At 37.2% G+C, this 15113-nt stretch overlaps 1 protein-coding gene across 6 annotated transcripts in view; it reads right to left on the bottom strand.

Annotated features, from left to right (window-relative positions):
* Positions 1–14563, bottom strand: part of ccdc73 (coiled-coil domain containing 73) — a 21206-nt gene extending 6643 nt beyond the window's left edge. Inside the window, exons 1-15 of one of the 6 annotated variants that reach the window (XM_016674498.1) lie at positions 14499–14563; positions 12601–12693; positions 11272–11412; positions 8336–8407; positions 8124–8195; positions 8000–8035; positions 7734–7808; positions 6409–6447; positions 4444–4579; positions 3127–3206; positions 2612–2734; positions 2452–2511; positions 1759–1863; positions 448–558; positions 196–336 (exon numbers count right to left, since the gene is read on the bottom strand). In XM_016674498.1, coding sequence (XP_016529984.1) covers positions 196–336; positions 448–558; positions 1759–1863; positions 2452–2511; positions 2612–2734; positions 3127–3206; positions 4444–4579; positions 6409–6447; positions 7734–7808; positions 8000–8035; positions 8124–8195; positions 8336–8407; positions 11272–11412; positions 12601–12645 — 1236 coding nt within the window. In that variant the 5' untranslated portion in view covers positions 12646–12693; positions 14499–14563. Of the gene's footprint in view, positions 1–195; positions 337–447; positions 559–1758; positions 1864–2451; positions 2512–2611; positions 2735–3126; positions 3207–4443; positions 4580–6408; positions 6448–7733; positions 7809–7999; positions 8036–8123; positions 8196–8335; positions 8408–11271; positions 11413–12600; positions 12694–14418 lie in introns of all 6 variants that reach the window. The other 5 variants (XM_016674497.1, XM_016674500.1, XM_016674499.1 and 2 more) reach the window with 5 other exon arrangements.
* Between the last annotated feature and the right edge of the window lie 550 nt (positions 14564–15113).

Here is a 15113-nt window from a genome sequence, read left to right as displayed (position 1 = left end):
ATATATTTATTTTATTTTATTTTATTTTGCCAAGTTCTGGCTTAATTACTACTCTGAAAATGTCTGCCTACACTCCCGCTAACAAATGATCAATTACTAAAGTAGTTGACGATTATTTCAATAATCAAATCAATTCATCACGATTAATCTGATTAATTATTTCAGCCTCAGAAGTAGGTAAAGAGCATTGATTACCTGTGGTTTCCCAGCTTGCCGTACTTGTGAGCTGGCCTGCAAAATCAGGTCTGCGCATTTCAGCTCAAGGCCTTCATGAGCTTCTTTCAAGGCTTGAATGTCTGACTGCTCATTCTTAATTTGATTCAGTAATGTTTCTCTCTGTGTGATCACAAAAACAAAGAAAACACAAGACTGAAAAGTTTTTGGTCTGAAAAAAAAAAAAAACTTAGTCTTTACATCACCTTCACTAAAGCGTAGTCTCTGTTTTACCTCTTTGTCCCAGCTTGTCTTGGCAGCAGCGTAGCTCTCCATCAGTTCAGCCACTTTGTCTTCCATTGTCTTTCTATTCTCTCGCATCACTTCGCGTTCTTGCTTAAGGGCCTGCCGTAAAATTAATTGCCCATAAGATTTCAATGCAATACTAAATTTTTATGAGTTTATTTAACGCGAACAGAAGGTTTTAAACAGGGCCAAGAGAGAGAGAGAGAGAAAGAAAGAGATGGCACTGCTTGCTAATACAAATCAGGTTTCTTGTGTCATTTTAATAATGATTTTAATAAATTAATGAGAGAGAGAATTAAAATGGAGGGAGGTGGGGTGGCACAGAGCAAAGGAAAGAGAACAATAAACTGCAGAGTCATAAATGGAGAAAAACATACTATCATTCAGCTGCGGGGGGGATTTGATTCACAAATGTGCATGTTGTGATATACTGCACCATATTCAGCAAATTTATGAGATGGAACAGAGACTGGCATTTATTCATGCCTTTGTACAAGTGTTTTCATAGTAATTTAAACAGATCCTGAAGAATGTTTTCCTTGTGCAGCACTTAAGAAGGTGCAGGGTTTCCAGGAAGGGATGAATTTGATTGAGTCAAAAATAAAAACATACACCTCCAGGCTTCTTATGCAATGCAAAGAAACGACGAGCAAATAGGAGCACGTTTTTTATCTGTGCTGATAACTCTTAAATGTATTTTTTTATGTTCAACAAATGCTTGTAACAATATGATAAATCCTGAATTGTGCTAAAAATTTAACGAGTCGTCACTCATTCTGTAAAGTTATATTTTTGTTTTTACTCAATAGCCGTGTACATCCTCTTTTGTTTCATCAGCAAATTGCGACATATTTCAATAGTTAATTCTCTTCTGTTTTTACATTATTCAGAAACTACATTTTTATTGATTGGATTGACTCTGCTATGTGCATTTTAGACAATCTTGAGAATAATTAGACTCGGAGTACAAAACAATTTTAACTCTCTGAAAGTCGATTGTAATTTGGCGCTCATGCAGCAGACCAGTGATGGAAATAGAAACTTTTCTATTTGCAAGGAACGGGCACATCTGAAAGGACACCAGAGGGCAAAGTAGTGGGACAATGAGTTGAGTAATGTGTGACAAGTATTTGCTGAAGCATCCAACTGTTAATAAAATTAGTGAATAAAAGTCACAAGGTGAATCTGCAATTGTCAGGAATCTCTTACAGAGCTCTAATGTTTTCAGCGTGAGGGAAACTTGTGTGACTAAATGTTAAAGTTCTAAAAGAAACATCAGAAAAACTGAAAAAGTCTGACCTTGAACATTTGTGTTTGACTCTCTAGCTCCTGTTCGAGTCTCCTTACAGTCTGTGTCTGACTCAACAACAGCTGCTGGTTGTGCTGCAGGGCCCTCATCAACTTCTAAACATAGATTCACAGAAAAGAATAAGAGCATCTTTGGAACAGTCATTCTTTTCTTGGAAACCAAAGATTTTGTGTGACTCGAGATGAACTATGAAATGCTCCGTTTTGTGTTTCATCCTAAGTTCAAACATCCTTTAAGCTATTCAGTCTCAGGGGGTCATAGTCTATTTTTTTTTCCTTTTAACATTCCTTATATGTTAAGAGAAGCCTAAGAGGTCAGCATAAGTAGCAATCTAGTTATTAGTATAGTGAAAACCATTTATTTTTCTTCTCCTACATAGCCAATTTAGTAGATTTTTTAAGCCGTTTTCAGCATTGCTCGACTGTACAGCTTAATGAAATCCACAAAAGTCACTGGCACAGTGACATTACCAAGTTCCTCTATTCCACTCAAGCTTTGCCCTGAATGGTACAGAGAATTTATATTAATACAATAAAGTGCACGTGATAAAACATGAAATTTCAATTTTATACTATTTTATAGGAAATGTGATTCTGTGCATTTTTCCATTAAATTTTCAGAACATTTTACAATTCTTCTAAACAAAAAAAATGAAAAAGGTTGTCATGTTTCTTCTTCCTTACCTGCTTTTCTGCTCGTTCAGCAACATTCTCCTCCCTGAGTTTCTTGTTCATTTCAAACTCCTAAAAAAAAACAAACATAAATTTGTTCAACTTTCCAAATCCCCAAAGACACTGCTTTGGGACTTATTTAAGATCCCTGTTTTACTGATGCCCATGTTACCATGTGGACTTTTTGTTGCAGCTCCTGTATGTGCTGTTCCCTCCCTAAAGGACTCTGGGTCTTCTCATGTCTGACTGAGTTCATCTTTTCCTTTATGAGCTTGTTACTGACTTCCTCCAACTCCTGAGAAAGAATCAGACAAAATGCAAAAATTCAGACTTAAGACTTGTTGCAAAGTCAACATTTCAAAGTAATCAGGTTGGCATCTTTAGGAAAACAGCAGTTGGGTTATAAAACTAAAATGACCTTCAAATTTAAAACGGATTGAATTTATGTAGCACTTTCCCAGTCATTTTGACCACCCAAACCATTTTACACTAGAGCCACATTCACCCATTCGCGCACACATTTATGTGCGCCTATCAATACGCAGATTGATAGGCAACTTGGAAAGTTTTCATGGGAACATCGGCAGGTGACAGGAGGAAGCAGGAATGAAATCTACAACCCTCCGATTGACGACAACTCCCCCCCCACTGAGTCACAGTCAAATGTAATTTGTCTCGTCTTCATACCTTCTTAAGTGAATCAATGATTCCTTCTTGTTTTTCTCTGGCAGAAGTCAACTTGTTATTTATCTTCATGGCCTCATCAACTTTAGGAAGAATACATGTTAGATTGCCATCAAACATGACATAAATATGAAGTCTTACAACACTGAAGTAGGACAAGTAGAAAAGACAATAAAGGTTATCATTTAGTCCAGGAGATTGTAAAAGTACTTCATCGTTTTCCAGATCCTAAGCTGCCTTGTGGGCTTATGTGTATTACAGCCAGAACTAATATCAGAGGACATAACTTGTCCAAACACAAAGATATACCATGAAAGCATGAGCAGGATTTTTAAAGGGCAGGGAACTGATATGATACATCGGTCTTATCTGGTGTCAGCAGAGAGGGAATTCTTTCTCGGCTTACGTGTGTTAAACATTGCTGCCAAAAAAGAGTGCATTTTTCATTTTTCACAGGTTATCAAAATAACCCCAAAGGGGCATTTAGACAAACCTGACAATGACCTCTGCTTGTAGCTTAAATTGTAAAATAATGATGTAGATTTGGTGCAAAAGATTGAGAGTCAGAAAACTTGTACGCGAACCAATGTGCTGTTGCAATACCACACGAGCCAAACAAAACTCCATCTTCAGTTTGAAGATCATTTTCAGCACTTTATCAAACAGCAGAAGAACGTAGCGGCAACACAGAGACAAGTTCAAGCGCTGAACTTGATCTGATTGTTTAGAGCTAACTTAGCCTGCATTGTACAACCTGATTTATATAACATGTATAATACACATCCCCTGTGTGTTAATCATGAAAAATGTTTTAGAAAATGTTTAAAAATATTTATATATTCATATTTACTGTCCACAAGGGCCTGTGTGCTGCAATTCTTAGATGTCTCCCTGGTCCAACACATCTCAATTAAACTACCTAAATTACCTCTGATGTGCAGTCAAGTTCTCCAGAGTGCTACTACAAGAGTATTTGACTCATGTATGTTGATGCAGAGACACATAAAATAGATGCAGGACATTGATCCTAGAGAACTGTGATTACCCACTCCTGGTCTAGAACGTTTTCCCTCTAACTTTTCAAAAACGAAAAAGCCCAAGGATTTAGAAAATGTTGGAATTGCCATTTTAAAAAGCAAAGTAAAGCACACACATTTATAAACTAATACGCAGATTGATAAGCAACTTGAAATGAATTGCATTTTGAGTAGTATGAAGACCAAACAGTTCAATAATATAATTTACAGATGTCACTTCAATAAGAATATCAATGCTCTTTTGCATCTATTTTTTTTTTTTTTTAATCTAGTCATACATTACCATTCTGCTCCAGTTGGTCATGAGCCTGCTTGACCATAGCAAATTGTTTGGAAAGAGCACTGAATCTTTTCTCCACCTCTGCCAGCTGCTTCAGGTGGCTGTCCTTTGTGCGACTCTGCAGGGCTAGCTTCTGTTCCTGTGGAGGAGTCGCAGTTACAATGAACCAGAGAGGGGAAAAAATGTTTCAATGCGGACACATAATCGGCAACAGCAGGTTAATCACTGAAAACACTGGAAGCAGCTTTCTGATAAAACTATGCACCAAATAAAATAGTGGTAAAGATGTATTTTTATTCATCTTTATTCAAGAGTTTATTCTTCCCATTACTATTCTTTTATTCTTGTTTTTGCTATCCGGGTCATAAGGAAAGATGGAAACCTGACACACGGTATTTGAATGAAATTTCAGCATCACACCTGTGATCTAAACAGCTTCCAAAGACATTCACTATGACTACAGGATTACAGTGATAGGCTTATTTGACATTCCAGTTAAATGTATGTCTTCATTGTTGCTTTAAAAGAGTGGAGGATCTGGCAGGCAACAAGTCATCCACGTCAAAAGGTGAAAATCAGTTCACACAATTCAGCAAACAAATCAACTATGCACCCACATCAAAGCATGCTAAAGACCTGAACAGTGCTGCAGTGCATGCTTCATTGCCAAAGACATGATTTCATTAAACCTGTGATCCTGAAGCTGATGAAGGCAGCGGTTCCACTTTACTAAATGCCATCAAGAAAATTCTTCACAAATAACGAAATCCCCAAGATGTACTCGGAGGTCAAAGCTCGTGTGCAGAAGCAAGGGGCGGAAGGGAGTGTAGTTTTCCGCAACAGCTGATTTGTGGACTAGCAGTGGTGGCGGTGGAGAACCATACATTAGCCTCACAGCGCGTTTCCTCTCTCTGGAGAGGGAACTGAAGTCCTTCACTTAAGTATCTGCTCTGCCTCCTCAAACCCTCAGTCGGTTGTGACAGATGGCTGCTTGTACTTTATTCCTGTTAAAGGGGAGTTTTTTCTCCTTGCTGTCTCTACACGCTTGCTGTAAAGTCGGTGAATTTGACGCGAGTCCTTGTCTACTGCCGCTACGTTGTCCAGGAGAGTGAATGCTGCAAGTCAAGGGTGCAACCAGTCGGGCTTCCTTAGACAGAAATTTTTTTTAAACTACTTTGAATAATTAACTGGGATTACTGCCCTGTTTGATAACTAGGATCAACCGGAATTGAAATTGTATTTTTGCAAATTTCCTCAAAATGACATTATTGTGAAAAGGCGCTATATAAATAAACTAAAATGAACTTAACTAATTTTAGAATCATTTCAGTTTTTCGTCAGTTTCTGTTATTACCTTCTTCTAGGCCGTAACAAAAGTGCTCACAGAAAAAGCGTGTGTCTGTGGAAAAAAGTATTTTTAAAGGCAGGCATGAAGAAACGTGGAAAACTTGTCCTGAATTCTGTCAGACAGAGACACACAGATTACAACAGAAGAAGAAGCAGTCAAATATTTAAGATGACCCCTGTTTAATGGAGCTAGTGGCCGAGTGTTTCAGAAGCATGAAAGAATCAACTCTGCTCATGCTTCGCGGCACTTTATTGCTCTTCAAACTGCTGCTATAGTTTGATTGTCTATATCAAGCTGATTTTTTTCCCACCTTCCTCATTTTACCTCCCTTCACTTTCATCCCTCTCTCCAATCAACCAGCTCTCCTGAACTCCCTCTGAATCTGCTGCCAAGAAGGTTAAACTGAGCGAAGACCAGTTATAAAATATTTTAATAGAGATATTTCCTCTGCTGTGGTGGCAGTTCAAAGAGTCACACACTCCCAGTCTGTTACTTGTGATGAGCTCTTCCCTCTCAACCAGTGCCTCCTTAGCGACAGTCCCTCATTTTCCTCGTTTAATTCTCCTCCCTCCTAAGAATTACCTGTCAACAGATTGTATAAATGGAGGATCCCTCCTTACCAGCTCACTCGATTTCTTCTCCAAGTTGTATTTCAGCAACTGTGTAAAAAAAAAAAAAAAAAGAGAGAGAGTGCATTAAATGACACTTTCTTTTTTCTTTTAAACCAAAAAGTAAGGATGACACGATTTTACAGAATAATTTTTCAGAGTAACACAAGGGAAAAAGAAACTAGTTAAATTGCTTTTGTGACAAATATTCTCCAGTGTCTAATAAAGCTGAATTAAGTCTTAGGCTTATTTATTTCCAAAAGACAAAACAAACCCCCCAAAAAATACAATAATTTTAATTTGGAGGTTTAAAGTGAGACAGGAATGTATGAGACAAGAATCAAATCACTAAGCCTCAGAAATTGTTAATATCCAGTTTCATCCTTCCTCAATGTTTAGTTTAGTTAAGGCATTGAAACTACTTGAAGAATTTCAGGAAACCTCAGAAGCGGAGTTTAAACATTGCTTTTTTTTTTTTTTTCCCTCAACCCGGCACGCTCATGTGAAAGTACAAAACGAGCTGAGCGTTATGGGAGGCATGGTGGATTAATGCATCGCAGTTACACGCCGATTCACAGGAACTTTAAATGACCACCTGGTGAATTTCTATAGAATTAAGACTTCAGAGTGCATCTTTATACTGATGCTGGGCTGCAGGAGAGATTCATCCTAACTGTAGATTTTATCTGTACTGATGTTTTTACCCCAGTGAAAGTACTGCTGACTCAGTGCTCTTGTCCCCATTTTTTTTTAAATGTTTACATTTTTAAACCCTTTTAAATCTGCACCAGTGTCAGTTTGAAATTAGTTTAAAATTTGACTATGAATAAAATAAAAACAACGCTAATTTCGATTAAACTGAAACACTCACACGTGGTAAAGTTACATCATGTTTAAAGCACCTTCATTCCCGATTGTTACTCATGTGAAAATGTCTTAAATTAAAGAAATTTATCACACCAAGGCACACTAATGAACTTCATTTAAACCAAACACCACCTGCACTGTCTCCCAGATGGAATATCAAAAGCAGACTCTATTGTCTATGTAACAAAGCTGGGTTGTTAAAGCGCAGCCGGCCATGTGGACAGCGGTATATCACCACTGTGTTGTCAAGCCTGCAGACAAACTGCCCTCAAGTCAGACCTTTGTCCTTGACTCTGATCAAGCATGACTTTTTTTTTTTTTTTAATCTACCGTACTTGTCCTGTTGAGTGCCTTGATATGAATATGTTTTATTAATTTATAAATAAAGGGGGAAACGGAAACATAAAGGCTTTTGCTTTTAGAAGGAAAACGGAGAAAAAGAAGAAACTGAATGTTGAACTTCTCAATACCTGCAATGACTTCAGCTCTTCCTTTAAATTGTTAATCTCCTTGTCCTTTAACTCTGCACTGACCTGGTATTTCCCCTGAAATGTGATATTATTATTGTGAGTGTCAAAATCAGCAATAAATACCAAAGCACGGCATGGAAGAATCCCCTCCAAGGGCCAAGACTTTGTGCCTGACACAAGTGAATTTACTACTCCACTTTAGCATTAACTGAATGAAATGCACTTTTCTCCCAAAATGTTTCAGAGAAGAAATAAGCTCGTCATACCTTCTCCTCCTCAGTGTGTTGTAATTTGACTTGAAACTACAAGGAGGAAGATAAATTATATTTAGGATTTATGAATTAATACTGTGATTAAAAAGCTTTGTTCGGATTTTAAAATAAAACACACCCTTTTTTTCACAGAGTCGAGTGAGTCGGTGTGCTGCTTTGACATGGTTTCTATTTTATGTTGAAGGGATTCCTGTTGCACAACGAAAAAAAAAAAAAGGGCTGGAGTTTCATTCATAAATCATTCATGGATCATTACATATCATTCAAGATGTACAACTGAGTTGTTCTAAAAGCCGACTGTGCAAAGAGGTTTGTTACTGTAAGCTGTACCTTTTCCCACTCCAGCTCCTGTTTCTCCAGCGCAAGCTTACTGATCTCATCCTCAAAGCGCGTCTCTGCATCCTAAAACATGACAAGTGATAATCTCACTAAAACCGACACCAAGAAAACTTGTTTAGAAAAACAAATGTCCTAGGCTCAAGACATTTTCTCCACAAAAAAAGAAAGAAAAAGAGGAAACTTCATTATATCTCTGATGTCACATTACTTACCGACCTCTGGTTAGTTTGTCCAATTTAATGGATTGCACTTTGAATGTGACAAGAAATAGCGGCCAAAATCCCTAAACAAAGGCCAAATGTAATCTCAGACAGACTTAACGTTTTGTCACTTAAAAGCTGAAAGTCAGCAGTATCCAAACCTTTTCATCCGGAGGGCCGAAACTGGAAAATCTAAACTATTCACAGGCCAAAAAATGTAAATTTAAAATGCCCATGCTTTAATAAAGACAATGAGACTGACGTTCATTGTCTTTATTAAGGCTGAATTTCGACAACACATACACGTTAAAGTACTGTCAAAGTCCAGCTAAAAATGCTATTGTAATCATATTACTCAGCAATAGCAACACATCTTTTCCCCATATTGTGCAGCGCTAATGTGGGAAACGAGTGTTTTTACATTTACTGCTTTGGTGCTGCTGGTATTCCAGCATAAGTAATATCCGATACAGAGCCTCTGAACATGACATGCACTCATCACTGGCATCCACATATCCACTGTCTGTGCAGTTTGCAGCAGTCATTCACACTATGAACTCTGAACGGTTCACAGAGCCACATAGGACAAAGAACCAAGCACATACAAACATGCAGACCTAAGAACAATTTATTGAAACCAATTAACCTAACAGTCATGTTTTTGGATTGCGGGAAGAAGCCGCATTACCTGGAGAGAAGAGAAGAACATGCAAACTCCATGCAGAAAGACCCCAGGCCAGGATTTGAAACTAACTGCACCATCATGCAGCACTCAAAGGCATACGTGTTGACTTAATATTAGGCTTTAAATGAGCAAGAATTGGGTGCGTAAATTTGAATTTGCTGTGTTTTTTTATTCATCCATGCATTAAAAAAACAAAAACACTAACCGTTTCCCCTCTTACCATTAAAGGAAGGATATTATGATACTCATGCCCCCTAAAAACGGTATAAAAACTTCACACTGGCTCTGTAGATAAGAGCATCTCAAATGGAAACACTTTCTAAACCAGATCACCGGTTAGTAAATTTAAATGGGGATTAACACTCGGTGACTGCAGTCCAAGCAAAGTGTAAAATAAATAAACGCGTTCTCTCCCATTCTTTGGGTTAATAACTCTGGAGTTGAGCCACAACTGCAAACTGCTTTAAGTTTCTCTGGTTCAGTCCACCGTATCTTTTTGTAGAAGCCCCCTGTGAGAGCGGAGCATTAAAGGGGAGGTTATATTTGTGGAACGCCATCCCTATCCTCCCTCTTCCTTAGGAGAAGGCAGGTAAAAGTCAACAGCTCTCTCTGTGTATGCAGTACTTTTTATGAGCATGTGGGAGCTGGTTGGCTCTGTGAATTTATTTTATAAGTTCCTATTAAAGTATGCTACCAGCATGGCACTGCATTAAAAAAAAAAACAATAAGAAAGCATAGAATATAAAGCTGATATTTTTTGGGGGGCTGGGGAATAATTACAGCGAGAGGGTGTTTAAAAAAATAAGGCTGTAAAAACAAACTGAAAGGTTTTATTAAGCTTTGGAAACCTCATGAATCAAATTGTGATCTTTAAATATTTTTTTATTTTCCCAAATGATATCATGTATATTAAATTTATTCCTTCTGCTTAGGTTTTATTCAAAGAGAAAATCTTAAGAGCAGTTGACACCAACTGTACAAAAGTCAACACCAATGTCCATCTACATCATGATCTGCTTTATGAATCTTTTTTTGTTGTTATTTAATTGCTGTTACGAATGGTAGGTTTTAAGTAGGCAATAAAACCGTCAAAGCTATTGTATAAATTTGCATGGGAGCTTAAAAATGTGATAAATTTAAAGTTCAGTTGAAAGTAATTACAAAATTTATCCTTAAATTCCCCAGGATCACAGCATAGTTTTCATTTTAATCCAAATTTTCTGAAAAAAAAAAAAAAAAAATTCTAAATTTATTGTTGTCACAAACGGCCACCATTGAAACCAAATCCACATTTGTTTTTTTTTTGTTTTTTTCAAATTTGAAGCAGTGAGAGAGCAGTGTGCTGCACTCAAACTCCCTGGAATTTGACCTGCTCAGGAATGTCCAGCAGTGTTGTGTCACCCTCTTGATTCCTAACCCCTCCGCTCCGAACAGCACCACTGCAAAGTGTTATTTTGCCTGAGGATGATGAGATGCGATAATGTTTTTGTCAGAGTTAACAGGACAATAACAATAAAATCCAAATGGCAACAAATGACCAACATCCCATTTTTACTCCTTTAAGCTTTAAGTACTCTCATGTTGAAAGTGCTTGCCAAAGGGGCAGCGGGAAGATTTATTTATGTTTCAAACAAGCAAGTTTACTCTATACTCAGTTGTCACAAGGGCTAAATGGCTTGTGTGACCCCAATCTTGTTTTCAAATGTATGTAACCCAGCTGGGCTCGTCCTTGATAGCCGGAAGCACTTGCTTGAGCAATAATATGAAACCACTTTCCTCAATATCTTAATGAAATCTCACAGCTATGATCGGCAAACAGCACACCACAGGCGTCGCACTATCATTCATCAATAGGAATTTTCACTGTAGAATTAAAAGAATCAGGGCAAAGAGGAGTGTCCTTGCTTTATTGCAATTACATAAGACATCTATCATTATCCATCAGGCTTGTCGCAGATTGTTATGTAGTGAAAAGTAGTTGACCAATGAGATTTAAAGCTTTTCTCCTAGTAGGTCAGTAAAAGGTTCAGTGACTACATTACCCTTCGAATGTGCAGCTCTTCAATGACGTCCTGGAGGCCAGTTTTAAACTCCAACAGCTGGAGTAAAATGGGTGCGCCGCTTTCCGTCTGACCGTGAGAGCTGGGCAGAAAAAGCTTCTGTTCCAATGCAGGGTCTTCAACCTGCATCAGAAAAACAAATACAGTTTTATGGTCAGAAATATTCACTACAATGGTGAACAGCTCTCCTGCTTTTTGAAGCTCATCCTTACAGAGCTGCAAAAATAAAAATAACTGATAAAGTGTATTGTAGCACACTGAAAGTTAGATGGAAGGAAAACTTCAACAAGCAACATGGATAATCACAGTGTTGTGACGATTTCAAAGGTAGAGGGATATTCATCACAGGGTGTGGACTTGAGATGGAGTGAAATCTTGAAAAGCAACAACAAAGACGTATTTAGGATATTTGAAATAATGTCCTGAATATACTCCTGGTGCTGGGCTAAGGACTGTTGCTGAGTGGTTCAGAGTACTGCAGTGATGCTTTTCCTTTGGAAATCAAGTTCTTGGAGTATGGAAGAAGACTGGATAACCTCAAAACCCAAGTCGCTTCAGGTCCAGGCCACTTCATCTGCTCATGACATATGAAATGGCACAATGTGATGCAAAGTCTTTTTTTTTTTTTCATTTTGTCTGATCGATCAATATGTCAGTCAGTCAAGATTGATTGACTTTATTGTCTGTCCTAAAGGTGGCAGGGTTTAACAGGGCTCCATATTAAAAACACATACATCCAAGATTAAAAAAAATTTAAAAAACAAGTGACAATATTATTCACATTCATACAAAAAATAATAATAATTAAAACAATTCTACAAAGATAATGTAGTGGCCTTGTTTGGTAAGGTTACTGCAGAAAGGACAAATAATATAACACCTTAAGGTTTATGGGAGGGGTCCTCTCATCCAGGTCTTGAGGGCCAGTGTCCTACAACTTTTAGATGCGTCTCTAATCCAGCACACCTGAATCAAATGGCTGAATTACCTCCTCAGCATGCAGTCAAGTTCTCCAGATCTTTGCTAATGATCTCATTATTTTATTCAGGTGTGTTGAAGCAGGGACACATCTAAAATCAGTCCTGGAGGTCTGGATTTGAAGATCCCCGCTTAAAGAAAACCATCAAAAAAACTTGAAAATAGTGCAAAGAAATGTAAATAGAAACAGATTCCAGAGAATAAGCATCATAAAATGATTGTAGCAGTGATTAAAAAAACTAGTATTTTTTTCTTATCTTTTTCTGAATTGGGAAAGAAAACAATTACGATATTAAACAATTATGATATTTATCTTGAAAAGAGGCGACTTACAGCAGAAAAGGAGAGGGCTGTCTCAGACTCTGCTTTAGAATCCATTGAGAGTTGCTTCAGGGCAGGCAAATATCCCTCCGGGTCACTTTCTGCCTGTTAGCCGAGATTGAAAAACATTTTGCTGAAAAAGGTTAATAGAATAGGCATTTTAATAAGCACTAGCACTCTCCTTTTTTAACGCAGTAGTTTATAATTACTCCCTGATCTGTAATTTTTACTGCTAAATGATTTTTGTGGGAATAATGGCGTGACACATTATTGCCTCATAATGCTCATTGGTCACTATAATCTGACGTAATGTCTTTGAAATGACCATTAAAGGCTTCTTTCTTTGTTTTACACCACTTCCACTCCAGTGAGGAGATAACATCCTGATTTGTCGTCTAGGTTAAAATGAACCTACCCATTGACACTAATAGGGGTCAGAGTAATAACACTGGATCGACAAATTGCACTGTCAATGCTTTTTAAATTATCTAGGTTATTTAATTCAACCTGTGCACGGTCCTCTGCTACTTCCATCACCTGCGAATTCACAAAACAATGAGTGACACAAACAAACACTCTTTACACACACAGACACACACCAAGTGGAAAAAAAATAATATTTAAGTGGGAGGTCTCCACTAACCACTGGTTTCTTAATAGAACAGACCTTTTTTTCCCCTCACATGTAACCTTTGCCAGTATCAATCGTGCTGCGGAATTAAATGATCCCTGATAGAACTGGATACTATCATAAAAAGACACTGTGACCCTAGGCTAAGGAGTGACTTTGAAAGGGATGGTGTGAAATGTTTCTGATGTGCACGGCGCGCACATGAATGGGTTTGTTAGCGTGACCACTCGAGTAAGAAACAATGTCTTTATTTGCTTTTCTGTGATTCACTTGAGCAGGTATTAACCAATTTCTACCAAGCCATAAAGACATATCAAAGGAAGTTCCAGTCATTAAACTGGAACATTTCTACAAAGAAACACAATGTTTAAAACAAAACCTTGAAGTAACTTTTGCTCCAACTCCTCTGTGCTCCAGCAAGATAAAGAAGACTCTTTGATACAATAATACCATAAAATCAGACCACAAAAAACAACAATAACAGTAATCCAATAATGCAACACTGTACAACCTAGTTGTCTTTCCTCAAATAATAATAAAATGGATAACGATGCAATACTATTTGTATTTTTTAAACAATATTTGGTGTAAAGGTCTAGATCAGGGGTCTACAATTCCAGACCTAAAGGGCTGGAGTCCTGCAACTTTTAGACATGTCTGAGATTTCAAAACAAATCTCAGGAGACACATCTAAAATCTACATGACACCAATCCTCAAGGCCTGGATTTGAGGATCCCTGGTCTTCTTATTCTTGTATTTTTACAGCGTTTGGCAAACAACTTAATGTGAAGGATCCCTGGTCTAGATAATTTGAGTCTTATGCTGCATCCTAGTTATACTCAGAACTGGGAAATTTTGATTTACCCAACTAGCCCAGGTACAATTTGTAAGTTAAACTTTACATTTCACTAAGGCCGCACTTCGCATCAACCATAATAAGATGTGACGGAAACGTGTTTATTTTACAAGAGTGTGTCTAAAGTCAATGTTACATCAAGAGCCAGCAACCTTAAAATCCTTAAAATTTTCCTCCTGGTCAAAATACAGTTACTTTGAGTCATTTATATAACGTTGACGTACTGAAATTACGGCTAATTTTCTCTTAATAGAAACAGTGAGTCACAGTTACCCAAACTGTTGATAACGTCACGAACCAGAGTACATTAGGTAAAAATATCGATGTTTTTTTTTTTTTTACCTTAAACAGTTTCCGTTATCACATTGATATACAGAAACACCAGAGGCTAATATAGCTAAAACGGGATTTTAGCCACTCACGGTGTTCTTCCAGTTTGTTACCTATCAATGGCATTCCCTCGATTAATGCGCATGCGTACCGCTGCAATATTGCGCGTGTAGCTGTTTCAACATTAAATGTAACCAACCATTCTGTAATAATTTTTTTACAAATAAAGATAATGAAAAATTGACATTTATAATTTATTAGATTACAAAATTACATATTTAAAACCTTGTGCGTGTTTATTTCCAGTTTAAAATATTTTTATTTTCAAAATGTACTTTTAATCTACGTGTGTCATACTTTACCTTTAATATATGTTCTTGAAAAAAAAAATTAGTTTTTCAAATTTCCGTCCTTTATCTTGCGAAGACACATCGAGAGAAATAGCAGTGACATAAACAACATAATTTAATACATGACAGTAATTGCTTTTAAAGTTTTATTTGTTCTGTTTGTGAAATATTGACAGGCAGTTTACATGTGATACAGTATGATTTAAAAAAAATACAAAAAGAAATACAGAGTAAATGCGACTTTTCCAAATAATTGTACACAAATGTATGTTTTATCTCCTCCGAGCATCAGCATTTGCTTTTTATTGTTCCCATGAAATCCATAAGAGTTGACTAAGAACTCAAGACATCAGAAGA

This window comes from Poecilia formosa, unplaced genomic scaffold (genome assembly GCF_000485575.1).
Source record: "Poecilia formosa unplaced genomic scaffold, Poecilia_formosa-5.1.2 Scaffold97, whole genome shotgun sequence".
NCBI lineage: Eukaryota > Metazoa > Chordata > Actinopteri > Cyprinodontiformes > Poeciliidae > Poecilia > Poecilia formosa.
Note: the sequence above shows the minus strand (reverse complement) of the source record. Positions and strands in the feature narration are given on the sequence as shown.